The following is a 21,657-nucleotide window of genomic DNA, read 5'->3' as shown; positions in this document are numbered from 1 at the left end:
CAATAGGTTACGAGAGAGAGAAGGAAAGAGAGAGAGGAAAAGAGGGGGAGAGAGAGAAGGTTAGAAGGGAGAAGAGAAAGATTATGAGGAAAAAAGATCTGAAAATGGATCCTTTCTTCACTTGAGTGAATCCTAATTTAAATTTGCTGGTAGCAGTAAACAGTGTGTGGTGAAGTTTTGAGGGCATGGTTGTCCATGCATTGTAGGGCTTTTAACAAACTTTGCTCCTGTCTGCATGTATGAGGGGGTGTGTTTGTGTTTTGTCTCAGTGTGTTAGGGGGGTGTGTCTACCGGTCTATCACCGTGTCCCATGGACGTCCCTGGGAGCCCGTTTGGCAGCAGCGCCGCCAGCAGCCCGCCAGCAGTCAGGCGCTGCTGCAGGCACTGTCATGAACTTGATGGAGGGCGAGTAGAGAGTAGCGGTCGCTGCAGTGGTGGTGGTGGTGGCATTGGCATGGCACAGCACGAAGTCATGGAAGAGATGGTGCACAATGGCAGCAGGGCGGGGCCCAGCTTCTCGGACCGACGCAAACGTTTGAGAATGGATGATGAGCAGGAGAGTGAGATGGAACAACTACAGAGGATGCTTTCAGTCAGAGGTGAGTGACGGAAAATAAACATGACTTATTATCGCTTTTCATGATTCATAACTGCAATTGTTTGTATTCACTTTCTTGAGTTGTATTTATCGAAGCTCCTGTTTGTAAAATCATGTGGTGCATGAATAAATGTGTGAATACATGTATATGTACATACAATATGTACATATATTTCTCTCAATTCAATGCAGTGAAGAACCCATCTGTGCAAGTTGGAACAAAATGTTTTAAGCAAATGTAGAAGGGCTTTCAGATTTTAAATGTTCCTCAAACTTTACTGTTCTGATTTTCACCTTTGCTTTTTTTTTTTTTAATGTGATGATGGTTCATATCTTTTTCTTCTTAATGAGTTACTAAGTGTGCAGTGCAACTGTTCCGGTTGATGTGGCATTGCAATTACCAATGAGATATTATCTTGCAAATATTACAAATAATATGGTAGCTAACCTTGAAAGGAACTTAGCAAGAGAGTTCAATGCAACAGAAACCTGACAGCAGAGGGAATTTCCAGCATCTGGTTCCGTTTGACCTCTTTGACTCTCAGCTGCTGATAGGAGGTCAGAGGTCACATGGCAGAGGGGTCATTTGGGGACATTTTTGGTGCAGTCTTGAATGAGACATTGGCCGCCTCTTTTTTTTGCAGCTGTTCCATTCTCAAGAAAAGTTCATGGGTAGATGAAATATTGCCTCCATGTAGACTCTCTCAAACATAATGTGTTCAAATATGCTGTGTACTGTAAGTTACAATCCCACACCACATTGACTCTTATAAGGCAAATAAATGAAAGCAAGTAAACAAAATGGCAGAAGTTCATCAAATTTGGCCATGAAATTGAAAAAAAGTAGTAGTAGTAGTTATAGTAGTAGTAGTAGTAGTAGTAGTAGTAGTAGTAGCAGTAGTAGTAACTACTACTACTACTACTACTACTACTACTTCTACTTCTACTACTACTACTACTACTACTACTACTGCTACTACTACTACTACTACTACTACTACTACTACTACTACTACTACTACTATAACTACTAAAGTGTAATGTACCCTGAAGCAGGGGCCATAAGATAGCCAAGCCTCCCTTTTCAAAGCCACTTTCTTTTCACTAGTACTGATATTTCCTTCAACATTAATCTTCACTGTCTCACCATGGACTATTCCCATGTACAGTGATGAATTCCCGACTCTGAATGAAATGCGGTAGGTGTAGTGGGAGGAAGAATTGAAAAAAGCAAAACAAAACAAATGTCACATGGGAGGGGATCAACAAAGCTGTGAAATATTCAGAGACAGGTCACACTATCTCACTGTGTCATGGGCAATTTCCTGGGGTCAGGAACCCTCACATGATTCAAAATATGAATGTGGCATCTGGGTGAAAAGACCTACTGCGTCGTAGAATAACATTTCCGCTTTGCCTGAAGCCTCTCCACGCGGCCTTGACGCAGCGGGAAATGCTGGTACATTTTGTACAGTGTATGATTTTTAGATGGTTAGCTGTGCACAGCAAAGGGTTCATGCCTGTTTATTTACCTGACAGATTAATCATGGATTTGAATACAATACTGATGTCCCACCATTATAACTCCACAGCTGAGTGTGTATGTGTGTGTATCATGTGTGTCTGTGTTTATGTTTGTGCATGACAGTTTTTTTTTCTGTTTGAACCAATAATTTAGCTTTGCAGAATTGCTATATTGGTTTCCTAACTAAGATTCAAGTATAAAGGCCACCACACACAGTATGACTTTCTGTCGCACGACTAAGCGACTTTGGATCTGAAATGAACAAGTGTGTTTATTCTGAGGCTAATGTGATTTATTTAGGATCCAAAGTCTGTCAGTTGTGCGACTGAAAGTTGTATAGTGTGCGGCAGCCTTAAGACAAAAGCTGTTGTCTCCTTGGAATATTGAAGATTACATAAGGACAAAACAACAACAAAAACAACAAAAACCACAGTAACAGGTAGTTAATTCTCCATCTTGAATATATAGGCACGAAGGCAACTCAAAGTCAATTTGACAGCATTTCAATAGCACTGCTGTAGGAGGCATATTTCAGATCATAATACATTCTAATGAATACCTTAGTATAATACTGAACTAAGGATGTCACTGTCTTTTGACACAGCTTAGGTTGGAACCAGGTGCGAGCATAGTTAACAATGATATGACGTTGTTTAGAGTCAGTTTCCATGGCAATGAATGGCTATGACATCATACTTTGGTACTCTATGTCAGAGTGTAAGGAAATTACATGTAACAAGCCGTGAAACCTTTACTTTTGAGGAACATGTACATTGTAGATCAACCGAATGTATTAGTTCATGTTGTATATTGTATGTTTAAGTTGTTCATACATAATAGAATGTGTGATGTTGTGGTATAGTATGCTGTGCCTGTTAAATTGGCATGATGCAACACTATTAAGTTTCATATTCTGTTAAACAAATACATGAACATGTTTGTAGGAAAATAAATTTTACTTAAGATTCATAGGTCTTGTAATGTTGTATTGCATGACTGTCATCTGCATAATATCATCAAATGGATTACAGTTCATAAATAAAAACTGCCAGTGAAGTGGCTGGGGGGGGGGGGGGGGAGGGGAGGGGGGGCTTTAGTATAGACACTGATGTTATGAATTACTTTCAGAGTCTTCTAATTGTTTGTCGTGACATGAAATGTTTCAAGAGATATGTTTTATAGCAACCTCTGGTTATAAATTAAAGGACAAGTTCACCTTCATGTACATGGGGATTGAGTGAATGCAACAATATTAGTAGAACATATTAGTGAAAGTTTGAGGAAAATTCGACAATCCATTCAAAAGTTATGAATTTTTAAGTATCTGCGCAATTACTACTGGATGAGAAGACTACTACATTGTGTGATGTCACATGCGTACAACGACATAATGAAAATAAAAAGACAATTTCACAAAATTTTACTTTTTGAATAAAGTGCACATTTCTTGGACTTGTTACTGATGTATGTTAAGGATAATATTATTCCCCTTGCCTTCTGAAAGAGAGAAGTCGAGTGTTCTTTTGTTATCCGAGAAAAGGGAAAATAAGGTGAATATTCTTTGTACTTTCTTTATACCGTTGTACTCATGTGACATCACAAGCTACAGTAGTCTTCGCATCCAGCCATGACTGAGCAGAAACTTTAAAAATTCATAACTTTTGAACGGATTGTCGGATTTTCCTCAAACTCTCACTGATGTGTTCTACTAATATTGCTGCATTCATTCAACCCACATGTCTATGAAGGTGAACTTGTCCTTTAACTTGGTGATAAATCTAAACAACCGTGACTGGACATGACAGTCATGACAAGACATGTTCGAAAAGGAGGCTTTTACAGCCTGTCTTTAATACATACAGAGTAATTTTCAAGTGTGTGGGACTCTTATTGAGTGTAATTAGACACGACATAACCAAATTTATCAACTGACTGCACTCTTGATTAGCAGTAAAATTTAGCATGTGCACTCCAAGGAGCAATGGGTAGCACTACACATTATGTTTGTTTTAGAGAGGAGAGTACCTCAACAGCAATGATTAATGACCAATTTCATTTTTGGAAAAATGAGATGATATGAACTTCAGTTTGTTATCTATTTGTGTTTTTTTTCAAGGTTTGGAAAGTCATGCCCCATCAATTTTAGAGGTATGGTACTCAACAGAATGCCTTAGGATGGTCTTTGCTGCTGATGTAAGATTTGAGGAAATTTTGGTATTTAGAAAAATAAACATCACTGCTTGAAGCAAAGTTAATGAAATGATGGGGAAGACATAAGAAGAGGAGACAACAAGCATAAGAAGATAAAAACATTGAGGATGAGGAAAGAACGGAGGAAAGGGAGGAAAACAGGAATATAATAAAGAAGAGGGGAAAAGAAGGAAAGAAAGATGGAAGAACAAATATAAGAGTGAATGATTCATTTTTCTCTAAGGATCTCGGCAATAAAGTCAAAGTGTGGGGAATGTGGATGAGGGCAAGTCCAAGATAAGGTCCCCTCAGAAGGCAAAATTTCATCTTTGCTCAATATTGACATGTTTGGTATCATTTTAAAGCTTATGAGTTGAAGTTTTGGTTTCCGTGAAGGAAAAAATGATATTATGTAAATTTATGCAAATTTCAAGGGCTTCATTTGCATAAATGTGAAACACAGCGTTACGTATGGGACATTTATAAAAATTCATATTAATTTGAAGGAAAGCAAATAATAATTGATTAATATGTGGACATAAGAAGTTCATCACATAGTTTAACTTGGTATGAAAATTTAGGGATTATGCAAATGATTATGCAAATTAGCTCGTGTCCTATCATGAGATGTCCCATACGTAACAAAATGAGGTCATTTTTTTAGGTTTTTTCTGAAATTGCTAAGGTTATTTTAATGCCCTTTTGGAAAGTTCTAATTTATTGTTTAGAGAAATTAAATACCAGAGAAAAAAGAAAAAAAAAGTAAAAGAAATACTTTTTATTAGGCATTGAAATAATGTTACGTTTGGGACAAATGCGTTACGTATGGGACATCCTCATACATATTGCATGTGAATGCATGTAGCTAGCTGGGAAGGTCCCTCAGTACACAAATGGTCAATCATCCTGAAGAAAGCATCCCAACATTGTAGCTACTTTTTGAGTTATAGACACTTGAAACAATACATGAACTTGACCGAACAATTTTCAGAAAGGGGAGGGGAAAATGGCAAAATTATTACACAATGAAAAATCAGCATTAAAGGGATGGTATAGTTTTTTGTAGAAATTGGGATTCAGTTTTCAACATTTAAAGAGATGATTGGAAACCAATTATACGAATTACTTAAGAGCATAAAATCCTAAGACTAGAGGAATTCAAAGTTTATGTGATGGAGATCCAATTTGAAATGGTTGTGATAGTATATATATAGAAGAAAAAAAAGTAAAATGATTTTTTTTTTTATTGCAAGTGATACACAAATTGTCCTTATTCAGTTTTCAGTAGTAGCCACAACAAAATTCATGGGTATACATACTGAGTTGTGACTCGAATCAATGACCTGACTGCTAGACAGACATCATATATCTACTCGATCACTGGGGTTCCACGCAGCAGGTATTGCTTATTTATTAAACTTAATATTTCTTGTGTCAAGTTGTTTTTTATTGAAACTAAATGGCAAACTGCCCATCATCAATGCAAGTAAACACTTTAAACTATTCAATTTTTCAGTAGTAACTATCCTGATAAAAATAGGGCATACTTGTACATACTCAGGTTGGTCATAGAAAATATAGAATATGATTGAATGTGATTATGATGGTAAATATCTGGGGAATATTGTTCCCTTGTCAATCTGGATCAGTATTTGAGTAATTTCAACTGATTCCACCTCAATAATTATGCAAAAATTTGTTTAAATGGGTATTTTGCAAAATTATTTTGCAAAATACCCATAAACATGGTTCTCCACACACTAAACGAATGGGGAACAAAGGGCATGCATACCCAGGTTGGTCATAAAAATATAAAAATATGATTGAATATGATTATGATGGTGAATATTTGGGGAATATTGTTTCCTTGACAATCTGGATCAGTATTTGAGTAGTTTCAACTGATTTTACTTCAATAATTATGCTAAATACCCATAAACATGGTTTTCACACACTAAATGAATGGGGGACAAACTGTCCCATACGTAACTGTCCCATACGTAACACGTCATGTCTGTCTTTAATTAGAACCTGTAATTAGAGCTTTTTGCCTAATGACATGAAACTTACCTGTGATAATCTTGAGTGTTGTGACTTTCATCACAGTGAGTTACAAGTTGTAGAATGAAATACTTTCAGAGAGTTTTGAGGTTGAAAAAAATGTTCAAAAAAACAAAATTTTTCTGGTCCCATACGTAACGGCACATATTTTCTCTTCTAGAATATAATTGTCAAGGTCATTTTTCTCAATTTTTTACATGATTATACTTCTTCTAGATATCAATCACCATGATGAAGTTCAATATGATCAAAGGCCATTAACACTATTTTTCAGGTCATAAAAGTCTCTGAATGTCCCATACGTAACATGCGCGTTATCTTGGACTTGCCCATGAAATCTCAGGATAATCCACTGATGTTTGCAGAATTTCTGTTGTGTGCATGTCCAATGTATGACACGTCTAGTCAAGAGGTGCCCCAATGCAAAGCTCCGTGGGAAGCATTGAAAATATTTCATATGAAAAAATTTACTAACTTGGAAGAAAAACCTGTTATGGCTATGTTTCAGTTTAGACAGATTCTGTCATACATCAAGAGGGAAGGGGGTATTCTGTAGTGTATTTTTCCACAAAAAAAAAAGAAGAAAAGTATGGTAGCATGAAATTACCCCCCCCCCCCAATAAGCAGAAGGGTTCAGGAATGCTGGATGTAGGACTCCCCCCCCCCCCCCCCCCCCCCCCCCATGTGTGAACAAAAATATAGGCATGCAAGACAACATGAAGTTGCTGCACTCACTCATTCATCCATTCACTCATTTATTTATCTATTTATCATTCATTCATTTATTCATTCTTTTATCCATCCATCCACTTGTTCATTCATGCATGCTTTAGGAGAGAGAGAAGGGAAAAGACAGACAGATGGGGGGGGGGGGGGTAGGAGTTAAATTTAAAGGTTTAGGTGCATTCCCAAAACTGTATCATCCCTTCAACTACATCGCTGTTTCATGACTTTCTGGGAATGCACCTAAACCTTTAAATTCCGTATACACTAATGAAGATACAGAATGAAGTATATTTGACCTTTGACCCCACTTTGCACACCCAAGATGGCATCTGAGCAAAAAGTGGTTATATAGTGAAGTGATTATTGTAACATGCCCTTTGCGTGTGCAAAATATGGGAAAGACAGGACATGTATTCACCAACATACAGGATGAACAATTTGTGACCTTTGACCCTAATTTACCTACCCAAGATGGTGTCTGATCAAGTAGTTGTTATTTTATGAAATAATGTACATGACATGAACTAAACATGTGCAAAATATGGGGGTGATAAAGGCTGTTTTTCTTGAGTTATTGCACAGAAAGTTTCAGAAAAAAATATCATAAAACATCGAAGATAAGCTTTAAATTCAACCAAGTTTTTTGACATGATGCCGACGTTGTATGAAGAAACGAATTACACATTACGATAGCCCAAAGTCTCAGCTACAACATATTAAAATCTGGGAGAAATTCCCTTAAGGGTATGTGAGCTAGTTTTCGATAAAGACAACCATGTCAATTTTCACATCTAGAAAAATTTCTTCCCATAGAGATAACACGTCATAACGAAGATAGAGAAAAAAAGTACATATGACCTTTGACCCCACTTTGCACAGACAAGATGGCATCTGAGCAAAAATTGGTTATTTTGTTAAATGATTCTTGTAACATGGTCTTTGCGTGTGCAAAATATGGGAAAGATAGGACATGTATTCACCAAGATACAAGATAAAACATTTATGACCTTTGACCCTAATTTACATACCCAAGATGGTGTCTGATCAAGTAGTTGTTATTTTATGAAATAATGTATGTGACATGAACTAAACAGGTGCAAAATATTATGCTGATAGAGCTTGTTTTTCTTGAGTTACGACAAAGAAAGTTGGAAAAAGAAAGGAATATCTCAATACATGGAAGATAAGCTTTAATTTCAACCAAGTTTTTGGATGTGATCCCGACATCAAATGAAAAAATAGAGGGCACAGTTACGATAGCCCAAAGTCTCAACTACAACATATTAAAATCTGGGAGAAATTCACTGAAGCATAAGGGAGCTAGTGCTCGATAAAGATAGTCACGTCAATTTTCATTTCCAGAAAAACTGCACTCCCATAGAGATAACACGTAAACTGGTCAAATTTGACAAGATTACTTTCAATCCATTTTTACGAGGTGATGCCGTCATCCAATCAAAATGTTTTGTTGTTCTCTCTCTCTTTAGGAGAGAGAGAAGGGAAAAGACAGACAGATGGGGGGGGGGGGGGTAGGAGTTAAATTTAAAGGTTTAGGTGCATTCCCAGAAAGTCATGAAACAGCGATGTAGTTGAAGGGATGATACAGTTTTGGTTGAGATGGGGATTCATATTTTCACCCAGGTGAGATAGCTAGAAATCACATTTCAATTCTATGATATATTAAAGAGCGTACAATCTTAAGAGGAATTCAAAGTTTATTTTGAGACAGTCGGTTTTGAAATTGCCTAGATATCACAAAAAAAAAACCCACAAAAAGTAAAACAGTGGTTCTGATAAAAGGTGGGTCACACCTTTTATTATGAACCATTTCTGTTTTTATATATATCTCAGCCATTTCAAAGCCAATCTTCATCAAGTAAACTTCAAATTCCTCTTGAAATTGTACACTCTTAGTATATTTCATGAGATGTTTCTCATTATCTCACAAAAAAAGTTGGAAACCTGAAGCCCCATCTCAACCAAAACTATATCATCCCTTTAATATTTGACATTGATCAAAGCATACAATGGCATGACAAGTATGCATTAATCCAACAGTTCAAGTGAACATGACTCAACACTTGGCAGTATAAAATATGAAGGGAAGAGAATAGAAAAGAAAGGCATAATTGTATGAATTTAGCTATGAATGGGGGGGGGGGGGGAGGAGTAACATTCTACCAAGTGATATTGCATTGAAAAAAAAGGCACCAACAGCCAAGTAAACTAGAACCGGAATTTGTCAACACTGACAAATTAGGTGATCCGATCTCTTCGAAAATCAATGATTTGAGTCCTGATCCCAATAGGCATGACCATACCGGTTTCATTTGTGTCGAGGAGACATTGGCCGTGTGATGTTTGGATTCTCATTTAGAAAAGGATATCAGACTTGCCATCTTTGGTACCGAATTCCGTATACACTAATGAAGATACAGAATGAAGTATATTTGACCTTTGACCCCACTTTGCACACCCAAGATGGCATCTGAGCAAAAAGTGGTTATATAGTGAAGTGATTATTGTAACATGCCCTTTGCGTGTGCAAAATATGGGAAAGACAGGACATGTATTCACCAACATACAGGATGAACAATTTGTGACCTTTGACCCTAATTTACCTACCCAAGATGGTGTCTGATCAAGTAGTTGTTATTTTATGAAATAATGTACATGACATGAACTAAACATGTGCAAAATATGGGGGTGATAAAGGCTGTTTTTCTTGAGTTATTGCACAGAAAGTTTCAGAAAAAAATATCATAAAACATCGAAGATAAGCTTTAAATTCAACCAAGTTTTTTGACATGATGCCGACGTTGTATGAAGAAACGAATTACACATTACGATAGCCCAAAGTCTCAGCTACAACATATTAAAATCTGGGAGAAATTCCCTTAAGGGTATGTGAGCTAGTTTTCGATAAAGACAACCATGTCAATTTTCACATCTAGAAAAATTCTTTCCCATAGAGATAACACGTCATAACGAAGATAGAGAAAAAAAGTACATATGACCTTTGACCCCACTTTGCACAGACAAGATGGCATCTGAGCAAAAATTGGTTATTTTGTTAAATGATTCTTGTAACATGGTCTTTGCGTGTGCAAAATATGGGAAAGATAGGACATGTATTCACCAAGATACAAGATAAAACATTTATGACCTTTGACCCTAATTTACATACCCAAGATGGTGTCTGATCAAGTAGTTGTTATTTTATGAAATAATGTACGTGACATGAACTAAACAGGTGCAAAATATTATGCTGATAGAGCTTGTTTTTCTTGAGTTACGACAAAGAAAGTTGGAAAAAGAAAGGAATATCTCAATACATGGAAGATAAGCTTTAATTTCAACCAAGTTTTTGGATGTGATCCCGACATCAAATGAAAAAATAGAGGGCACAGTTACGATAGCCCAAAGTCTCAACTACAACATATTAAAATCTGGGAGAAATTCACTGAAGCATAAGGGAGCTAGTGCTCGATAAAGATAGTCACGTCAATTTTCATTTCCAGAAAAACTGCACTCCCATAGAGATAACACGTAAACTGGTCAAATTTGACAAGATTACTTTCAATCCATTTTTACGAGGTGATGCCGTCATCCAATCAAAATGTTGTTAATACATTAATGAAAGAGTATTTATTAAGCTACGTCATACTGAAATCTGGGTGAAAATTGGCCAAGGATAAGTGAGATACGCTTGAGTAAACTTGAAATTTGATGACGTCATTTTGAAAATTTGCTATTTTTATTTCATTAAGAAATTTGATATCTTTTCATCATTTTTCCAGCATCGCCAACCCATGGAATGACATGTACAACTCATCAGCTTTCAAAATATGTAAAGAAAATGGGGGGTCATCGTCCATCCTGGCGAGTAAATTCGGATTTAAAATTGGCGGTTTTTTGGCATTGTTTCACTGTATATCGCCATTGACGCGCGCGCGGAATTTCAACTTTGATGGGCCCGTATGACGTCATATTGAGTCGGATTGACTTGAAACTTGGTAGAAATATTCCTTGACATTTCAGGCATCCGATAAGTGTAAAAAAACGGGAAATTTCTATTGCACAAGAGCTGTGGATGTGTATATGTGCGCGCACGTACGCGTCCGTCCAATTTTTTCAATTTTTCAAAAAATGCTCCAAATGGTCTGAAACGTGTGCAAAAAAAATTTGAGCTCAATTGGAGCATACAAATATTTCAACACGCGCGTACGTGCACGTTTTAAGAGAAAATATGAATTTTGAGAAAATGAATAGAATGGGCATAATTTGAAATATATGTGACGTAAATTTCATTGAAAAATTTCCATTCCATTGATGAGATATGATTGAGAATGTGTTTTCATATAATGACGTCATAGTGACGTCACGGTCGACTGATCACTATGATTTTATTAGACCCGTCGTCTTTAGGACATGATACATATATGGTATAAGTTTGAAATTGATAGGAAGAACACTTTCTGAGCTAATTGATACACAAATTTTGTCCAGAAATAAAGAAAGAAGAAGAAGAAGAAGAAGAACCACCAACAAAGAATCCGTACAGATACAGAAGGTGATCCGAGAGGATACTCGGATCACCTAAAAAAATATAGTTGATCAAGGTTGGTAAATGAGTGCGCTACCTTCTGAAAGAGACAGCTTGCTGTTTGTATGATTTGCATACCTTGATGTGATTGTCCCTGTGGTCGATGGGGAATGTCAAACTTGACCAAAACAATTTCTGCTGCAGTGATTGTGCATAATAACTTCCCTCTTTTTTTGACCTGGTTTTGACTGGCTGTTTATACAGTCATTATTTTGACCACAGATTCTTGTTGCAGCTCCTGTGGAAAGTTAACCTTGATTCCAGGCTTTGTGATACCGATGTGTATTTTATTTCCTCTTGTTCATTGTAGCTCTTTAGCCTCGGTGAATGACAATGGCCATCAGTGCTAGTACCAAGTCATATTGTTGGGTGTGAACAGGGAGGTGGGGCTCGTTCCCACTTCCCTATTGTGAAGCATTACAGTGATGATTGTCAAGTTCACTTTAACAAGAAGAGAAGAAGGTCACATGTTGAGTGAGGAAAACTTTTTGACAAGGAAATAGAACCATAGGTGAGAGAGATTTCAGTCTGTATTGACGTTTCACACTTTGCTCTACACATGTGTCATCACAAGCTGTAGTACTGTAGTCTGCTCATCCAGTGATGGCAGCTCTAAAACTTCCAAAATTCATAACTTTTGAACGGATTGTCCTATTTTCCTCAAACTTTACTGCTGTGCTTTACTATTGCAGCATTCTCTCAATCAACATGTATATTTCTAGACGTGTATTTTTCCTTTATGATAAATGGGAGTTAGATTGTAGCTAACTTCAAGTAGAGTTCTAAAGTATATTAACCTTTCAAGGTAGGGTTCATGTTTAAATGCTCTCCTAGCACAATAGCTTCAGATTATCTGTGAGTAAACGTGATGATCTTCATGAGAAGATATTCCATGGTGAAGCCATGGAAAGCTCAAATATGGGATACCTAGTCTTATGGAGTATCATGGTTAGCAGCCTTTGAAGGCACTTAATTGTAAATGAGCCATATCTACAGTTGTATGTCTGTCCCTCGTGGCTCAACAGATGAACATCTTAAAAATTTTCACATACAAGCAAACCATACATATTGTACGCTACATACAGTAAGCCCTACATTGTAAAACATTAGCATTGTGGGGTGTTTTTTTTTGGGGGGGGGGGAGGGGGAGGGGGAGGGAGGGGGTGGTTGAGTTGTAATCAGGAGGACAGACACTATCCTGAAAGTTGGCTGTCTGAATTCGTGATTGTGGTAGCTAAGTAGTTGCACTGTTTGCTTTGTGATGAAGTATCACATTTTACCATGAATGTGCCCTATGGATGCAACAAAGGTCATCTCAATCTACACACCTAACATATCTTACACTTTTATCCTCAAGTGGTACTTGTTGATAAAAACTACAAGCCTTTATCAAGGATGATAAAAAGCAAAGTGTGAATGAGCTTTTGTTCAAAGTAGCAAATTCCCTTGTGTAGCTTCGACATGTAAGTTTAGTAATGACAAGGTACTTGAACACAGCAGGCATATTCTTGAATCAGACACATGCATATTCTATGTTCTTTAATCAGACACAGATATATATGACAATACAGCACAGCCTTGAAGCTAGACTAAACATGGATAACTACTGGTATAGGGTAATTTAAAGTTGCCAGTACTTTGCCAATATAATTCAGCTATTAACTAGGTAATTTGCATTCCAAAGTACCCATTTCATAAACAGGAGTGCAATTACTGTAAGCCAGCAATAATTGCAGTTGCTACAATGTATGTTAACAAACAGGAATAAACCAATTAGCTGAAAGGATTTGAATCACTGCCATTGCAAGACTGCAGTGATTGTTACCTACAACAATTGCAAATGCTTATAGTTGTGATGAAGGTCCCAGATCATCATAATAAGGCAAGAGATTCAGTTATGCCTAGATATGGTGAACAGTTATGATGTGCCAAACTGATCAACTAAATGCACATTAGAGATGGGAATTTATTCACCTGATCTAGATGCAGTCAAAATGGGACATAGTGCAAACTGGTAGAATGCAGAATGTAGCTTAGTCACAGACTGTGCAAGTTAATCACAGCTGGAAATAAAGTTTTCCACATTTTTGATCAGAGGAATAATTAGAAAATTCAGTTTGCTTGCTTAAACAGTGCACTGTAGTGTCAGAATATATACTCAGGTTAGAACCATTGGAAATGAGGGAAAGGAGTTTTGTAACTGATTGGCAAATTGCCCCCTATTGGCAAAAATGTTCCCCATTTATTCAATGTTTTGTGAGTACGAGCCATGATGAAACTCATGGGCATATTACATACTCGGGTGAGACCCATATCCATGCCTCACAGGTGATTTCCATCATGGCTTTACCCCAAGACACTGAATAATTGTGTATATTTACGATGAAGGGCAACTTGTCATTGAGTTGCAATAAAAACAAAGTTTAGTATACATACAGGAATTATTCATTTGAATCTATAAAATTGAAAAGGAGTATACTGTAAGGACTGGTAGTTTCATAAGTTTCTCCAAACATAATCAAGTTTGGGCCGATTCTATGCACTGCCCTTTATAAATAGGAGGGGATCTCTACAATAAAATGATATTTATAAAGAAATTATTCAGTGAATTTCCCAAGAATTACTTTTTTTTCCTTGGGACAACAGGGAGAACAGAGCTCTACAACAGCTAGAACATGATTCCATACTGTGATAATGCATTATAAACCTTAACATGATTATCACACTACGCATTGACTTTACCTGTATACTACTGGTCAACATTTGTCCAAGATTTCATTCATTGTAGTGCATCATATAGAGAAATATTACTTTTACTTCCATCATTGTTTCATCATTAAAATATCAAAGCTGTTTTTCATAATTGCTGCCATCTTTGTCTCATTTATATTCTAAGGTCGCAATTTTGTGCCCATCCGAGCTTCACCGACAACATTCCACACAGAGACGGTGAAACAGACGAGCGAGACAATCTACATCCCGCTGTCGGACGACGTTCTCGTCAATGTTCGAACTTCAGAGCAGATCAGCTATGGCGCAGGCGTATATTTCATCGGAGACCACAGGGGCAGCTATGTTAGGACCAGCGAAGGTGAGATTGTTTTTTTTGGGGTGTGGATGCAGACCTACCAAGAAATAAGCACAGCTAAGGATATAAAACCTTTGCTGCCAAGAGCCAGATACAGCTGTAGTGTAGCTTATGTGTAGTCCAAATTTCTTACAGCATAAATACAGTGTGTAGTGTTTGGCATCAATTTTTTTTTTTTTCTAAACTGATGTGTCTTGTGATTTTGTGTGCAAGTGTGCTCATTCCCATGGTTAGTTTTCATGTGATTGATCGCTATGAATGTATTTTCTACTTATAGTGCAGGCCTACACCCAAAGCTCCAAACACTGGCAGTGCCAAATATGCCAGTACCATTCACAGTTTGCTATGTAAACAGATTGTACTTTCATGACAATGTCAAAGTCCGATCAGCTGAACTGAATATTGTTCAACATCATTTTTTTTGTGTATTGCATTTGTGTAAAATGTGTTTTTGTGCATGTGTGTGTGCATGTGTTTGTGTTTGTGTTTGTGTGTGTGTGTTTGTAAGTTTGTGTGTGTGTGTGTGTGTGTGTGTGTGTGTGTGTATGGGTGTGTAGGAAGGTGGGGGAGGGGGTGACAGGCACAGAAACGGAAAAAGAGAGGGTAAAGGGGATAGAGCAGTGTAGGTACCAGGGTTAATTATGAGGGCAGCTACAGAGAGCTGCTGGATGAATGAATGGGCTTTAGTCTACATTTATCTAAAAAAATTCTGAGGCAGAATGACCATAGTATCCTAATTGCGTTTGAGGCATTTTCGGGGGTTAGATAAACGCAACCATGCTTTCAAACTCATTTAGAAATGTGCCAAATTGAAACAGCATTCAAAGGGCATTTTGAAATATGTTTGAGACCACGATTGCTTTTCTGCAAATAGATACATTGTCACTGCAATGCCGTCTTGAAACGCGTTTATATCTCAAGGTCAACTTCCAGCTGCTTCTGGTTGTGTTTTCTACCCTTGTGTGTGGATGAGGCATGTTTGGTGGTACGCAGTTCACCTTTGCTTCCCAGGTCGAATGGCGCAAAGCAGCTGCACAGTGACAACATCGAATCTCGATTGTATGATCATGGTTAAAGACAAATGCTGCACCGAGAATCGCGTTTCAAACCACATTCGCAAACACCATGCCAAATGCATTTTAAAACGTGATTCTCACTGTCAAGTGAGATGAATGCAGCCTATAAAGTGTGAATGACTCCAATCTAGTTTGCTGTACAATTTTATGATTATTTAAATTGTTCTAAGTTAATCAAATGAGCTGCTATTTAATTTTGATTTGTACTTCTCCTACATAGATGTAAAATAGAATAGTACACAGGAAAGGAAATATTTTTGTCAATTATGTCCAAATTGTGTATACAGTTGAACCTCTCTTATCCGGCCTCCCTTTATCCGGATCTCTCTATTATACGGACGCAATCTCGCCGTGATTTTTTTTTAATGATTTACAGGAGGAAAGGGGGATTCCCAACTCCTTGAGAACTCCTACACAAACACACATGAATTACATATTACTTCCAACATGATTAACATACATTACATCAAATTTCCTTCCAAATTGCTTACCTTCAGACATTTTAACATCCCCGAACATCCCCAAATGTAACAATGAAAAGTTGCAGTATACACATTACTACATGTGGTACTACAATGGGCTACATCAGTACATGTGTATGTATATGTACATGTATAAAGCATTGAGTCTCCCGTATCCGGCCAAATCCCTTATCCGGATGAGCCCCGGTCCCGACTTGTCCGGATACGAGAGGTTTAACTGTACTTTGTACAGTAGTACTAGTCCTTGTATTTTCTGAATAGTGTGGAATAGAATGAAAATCATTGGGAAAAAAGTGTTGTGTCATTGAGTTTGGCACAGGTTCAATATTCAGTGGCCTGAGCAACTTTTACTGTGTAAATGCTTTTTGCGTTGTCTATGCAAATGTCAATTTCTATTGGTCTAGAGCAAAGAGTACTTGTGAATCTCTTCAAATAAACTGGATCTGGAAACAACCACTTTTCACCATGGATGTGACCAGCAAGGTCAATTCTTATCTTCCTGGCCACAATTTCTGCCCCCCCCCCCCCCCCACCAAAACTTAACTTATTTTTTTGCACATAACTGTATTTCATATGAGATAGATATATTGATTGATTTTTCTTTTATTCATAGGTCTGAAATCCTATTTTGTATCTAATATATGCCTCCGCCACGAAGTGTCGCCAGAGGCATTATGTTTTTGGGTTGCCCGTCTATCCGTCTGTCCTTCCGTCCGTCCGTAATCAATATTGTGGACAGCGTATCTAAAAAACCGTTAGTGGTATCCTAATGAAACTATATATGTACGAGGTGGCGAAGTTGTGTTTATCAACTTTTGGGTGCACATGCTCAAGGTTAAAGGTCAAAAGGTCAAGGACGAATGCTCAAAATTTAACTACAGTATACCTCGCCTAAGTCGACATCGCATAAATCGACAACTCGCTTAAGTCGACAATATAAAAAAGTCCCGATTTTTGCCTTTGTTATTCCTTGAAAGTCTCCTCGTCTTAGTCGACATTTATAAGTCGACAACTCGCGTAAGTCGACCTGATTTTTCAGTGCCAACTGAGCTGAAATACGTGTTAATTCCCTCGTCTAAGTCGACATCATTTTTCGCTCAAAATCTTGTCGCCGTTCTCTGAAAAAGAATTGTTTTCCCGCTCCGATTCGCTGCATTTCTACTCGGTAATTCGCTAGTGTACGGGGCGGTAGCGTTCGCGCCATGTGTCCATTGTCTTGTATGCCAGAATAAAAGGGCATACACTCATTTACACTGGAGTATTACATGTCAGTACCCGAGACAGTTCATTTTACCCCTTTTCTCCCTCTCGTTTTTCTCAAAACGCACAATTTTTGTACACTTATATGTCCCAGTAGGTATTCATTATAAGAACATGAAATAGGCGTTTTTGTAAATCCGAATATTCTAACGTTAATTATTCCGAAGCGGTATTAAAACCTAGGCCCTTTCTAAAAAAAAAAAAATTATTACAACGCAACTATTATAATGCAACTCAAAAAATAAAATGCAGGTGTATCAAATCACACGCAACTTTTGCATTTGAACGCAAGTGCGTTGCTGAAAAGACTCGCGTTTGATAATCATATGAAACTAGAGAATAATTGTACGAACCTGAAACTCAATTGCATTTTAAACGCAACTCTAAAAATCAAATGCAAGTCCATCAAATCACACGCAACGATGTATTTAAACGCAAGAGCGTTGCAGAAAAGACTTGCGGTTTTCGTACGAAACTAGAAACTACGTTTAAAAGCATCTCTATACATCTACGGAAGTGCGTTATTGTTGAAAAGACTTGCATTACTTTTTTTTTTATTTCGTAAGCAAAATTAGAAATTTAACGCAACTCTGAAAATCAAATGCAAGTCCATCAAATCAAACGGAACACTGAAAAGACTTGCATTTGATAATCACACGAAACTAGAAAATTGTATGAAATTTAAACTCAATTGCGTTTAAACGCAACTCTAAAAATCAAATGCAAGTCCGTCAAATCACAAACAATGCTGTATTTAAAACGCAAGAGCGTTGCAGAAAAGACTTGCGGTTCTTGTCCGAAGGTAGAAACTGCGTTTAAACGAATAAAAATTTACGGAAGTGCGTTATTGTTGAAAAGGCTCGCATTATTTTTTATTTCGTAGTTTCGAAGTTTGCTATGCCGAAGGTTTAAATCTCAGTCCAAAGATGAATTAGTCCGACAATGGAAAGAGGTTTAATTTTATGAAGGTAATAGTAGTCCGAATGAAGATGTCGTTTTCGAATGAACAAACTTTTCTCCTTCTTTTTATTTCAGACGGGCCCGCGCCGTACAGAGCGGTAATGTTGCGAATCGGAGCGTGAGAACAATTTATTTTCAGAGTATGGCAATACAAATTTAAGCAGAACAAATATGGCGACTTAGGGAAGGAAAATCACACATACCGTGTATTTCAACTCAGTCGGCACTGAAAAATTATCTTGACAGAATCATGCGAAATCACACGCATATCTTCGCAACAACACACTTGAATTTAAATCGCAAAGTTTAATGCAATTTTGGGGAATTTGCGTTTGATATTTCAAATCAAATTTAAAACGTAAAGTGTCTAGAAACGGACCTAGGTTTCCGATCCCGCTCTCTCAAAATCTCTCTAGAGATTTGGGAATTGTGCGTTGTCGTTACTAACCCGCGCGAGAGTTATGCATGAACTAAAACATTTTTGTTGCTGATGTCAGTAGGCAGTTTTGGCGGCAAAAGGAGTAAGATTTGGGTAGCGATCCGCATAGTGATCCAAATCTTACTCTGTACAGGGGAAATTAGTTTTCATTTATAAGTCGACAAAATGTCGACTTACGCCTAAGTCGACATTCGCGTAAGTCGACGTGTTTTGCTCAGTCCCGACTATGTCGACTTACGCGAGGTTGACTGTATTTCCCGGAGATTGATCTCTGCAATGGCTGGAGGTATTTTCTTAAAACTTGGTGTATACATGAACTACCAAATAAAGATTCCATAGAGAGAGTTTTGGGTCATGAAGTCAAAGGTCAAGGGTCAAAGCTCAAGTAAAAATGTTAACATTTCACTTTTTTCTCCATATCTCACAATTATTTCATGGTATCTTCATGGAACTTACTATGCATGTACTGACTGACAGTGATCATCCGAGTAGGGAATTTATGGGTCATGGGTCAAAGGTCAGGGGGTCAAAGGTTGAGATCAACTCATTAAATTGTCATTATTTCCCTCTTATCTATGCACTGCTTGCAGGATTTTTTCTTGAAACTTACAATGTAGTGTATGCATGTATTACCCAATACAGATTCACTTGGAAGTTTCTTGTCAAAAGGTTAAAGGCAAAAAGGTCAAAGGTCAAGTGAAAATGCTAAATTTTCACTCCTTCTTTAAACTTATAAAAGGGTCAAAAGTTGGGTACAAATCCCCAAATACGTGCACTCTTCTTAGACAGTATAGCTATTCATCCAAATAAACCTAGTTCAAGGAAAGTGAACATTCAATGCATTTGTAACAAGCCTGTCATTTTTAATATTTTGCCAGTTTTGTGAAACTGTCATCACACATTGTCAAGACATTGTGCTATAAACCTATTCGGAGAACCATGCATCATGGCAGAGGCATACCAGTCGCCATAGTGACATTTCTAGTTTAACTCTGCAGTGCCAGTCATTGGTCTATTTCTGTGTTGTATGGTTCATCATATCACTATTGGGTCATGCTTTAGACTGTATAGTCATGCTCTCGTAACACTGTATAGAATGCCCCATGCCCTTTTAACTGTAGCTCACTTGTAATGCTTGCAAATTCACTAGGATGCTATGGGTGTACCCTGTTTGTAGCACCTTTCTGGAAGAAGGAAATATCAATAAAGTTAAACTAGTATTTTCTAAGAATGCTGATTGTGTCTTCCAACAGTTTATTAAAAAGAGAAGGAAAAACAAATCATATGTTGTCTGTGATATTCATCAGATGCATCAAACTTCTGTACTTCATGGAGTCGATTTTCACTTTGTACTCCCCAACTCTATCACATCATTTTACTCATCAGGGCACACATCCTCAGAGACCGGTGCCACAATCTCTCCAAACTCTTTCCAATGATAAACTCTGACCTCTTGTCTCTTGTTTTCATTGGTGCTTTGCCGCAGGTCATGTGATCAACTTGTGGCGGTACAGCGAGATGACCCAGAAGCTCTTCATCTCCCGATCGTTCCTCTTCCTCAACGTTGTGGACTTTGTCCAGATCAAGGAGATTCTGGAGAACATTTGAAGGACACTCTTGGTTGCCATGGAGACCTGGAAGAGGAACTTGTTTTGTGTTTTTAAGCCTGTTTTTTAAACAACTCATACATCTCTTGTGCTCCTCATAGAGAAGAAACTAATGAACGTAACGGCAGCAGATACAAGAGTTGGAATCGTTGAACCTTTGACCTTCCCCTGGATGCAGGAGATCCTGATTTTTGTCTCTACTGACAAAGATGATTCATTCCAGTCAACAGGAGGTACACTGTAAACAGGCCAAGCAGTGTATGCATACTATACATTATGTGATTTTATCTAGAGTATTGAGAACTGGTCAAGACAAAATCGATTCATCATCATGTCTTAAGAATCAGTTTCATCTTGAAGGAAACATTCTTTATTTAGTTGTTTGTTCATCATGTTTTGATTGTAACATTCAATGCAAATGTTGTTAGTTTAAGTGTCTTTTTTAGAATCATTCATTATTTAAAGAAGTGGCTGCTGATATTACCCTTGTGAAGTTCAATACAATGTATCTATATGGCAAGATTTGTCCAGAGTATTGAGAACTGGTCAAGACATTGCTGCAAAATGAATCCACTAACGTGTCGTAAGAATCAGTCTCAACTTTAAGGAGACATTCTTTATTTTATTTGTTTGTTCATCATGTTTCTGATTGTAACGTTCAATGCAATTGTTGTTAGTTTAAGTTTCTTCGTTAAAACCATCAATTGATAAAGTGGCTGCTGATATTACATTTGTGAAATTCAATATATGGCATATAGAAATCTTCACACTAGTGCAGGTGCAATGCAGTTGAAAAATTATGCAAACAACTCCCCTCCCTATGCCAGAAAAGAAAAGAACAAATGATTAAGATGGAATTTGTTCTTTCTGTTATGTATGAGATGCCAAATAAAAAAATGTAAGCTTAATGCCTGTGTAGTACCCAAATATGCATGATATGTTAAATGCATGTTTTACAGAGCTATATTGATTTCATGATATTTCATATTTTTAATGTATACATTGTAACATGATTTGTTAATGGTTAAGTAGGCATTGC

At 37.3% G+C, this 21,657-nt stretch overlaps 1 protein-coding gene across 1 annotated transcript; it reads left to right on the top strand.

Moving 5' to 3' along the window:
* Positions 1 to 310: 310 nt before the first annotated feature.
* Positions 311 to 21,128, top strand: LOC139745515 (uncharacterized). The gene is made up of 3 exons (XM_071655905.1): positions 311 to 599; positions 14,603 to 14,797; positions 20,498 to 21,128. The coding sequence occupies exons 1-3, from the start codon at positions 311 to 313 to the stop codon at positions 20,617 to 20,619; spliced, it is 606 nt and encodes a 201-aa protein (XP_071512006.1). The 3' UTR covers positions 20,620 to 21,128.
* The last annotated feature ends 529 nt before the right edge of the window (positions 21,129 to 21,657 follow it).

Source organism: Diadema antillarum, unplaced genomic scaffold (assembly GCF_040938485.1).
Source record: "Diadema antillarum isolate AM-2024a unplaced genomic scaffold, OU_Dant_1.0 seq00001273_RagTag, whole genome shotgun sequence".
NCBI classification, from domain to species: Eukaryota; Metazoa; Echinodermata; class Echinoidea; order Diadematoida; family Diadematidae; genus Diadema; species Diadema antillarum.
The sequence above is the reverse complement of the archived record's forward strand: the minus strand, read 5'-3'. Positions and strand labels throughout refer to the sequence as shown.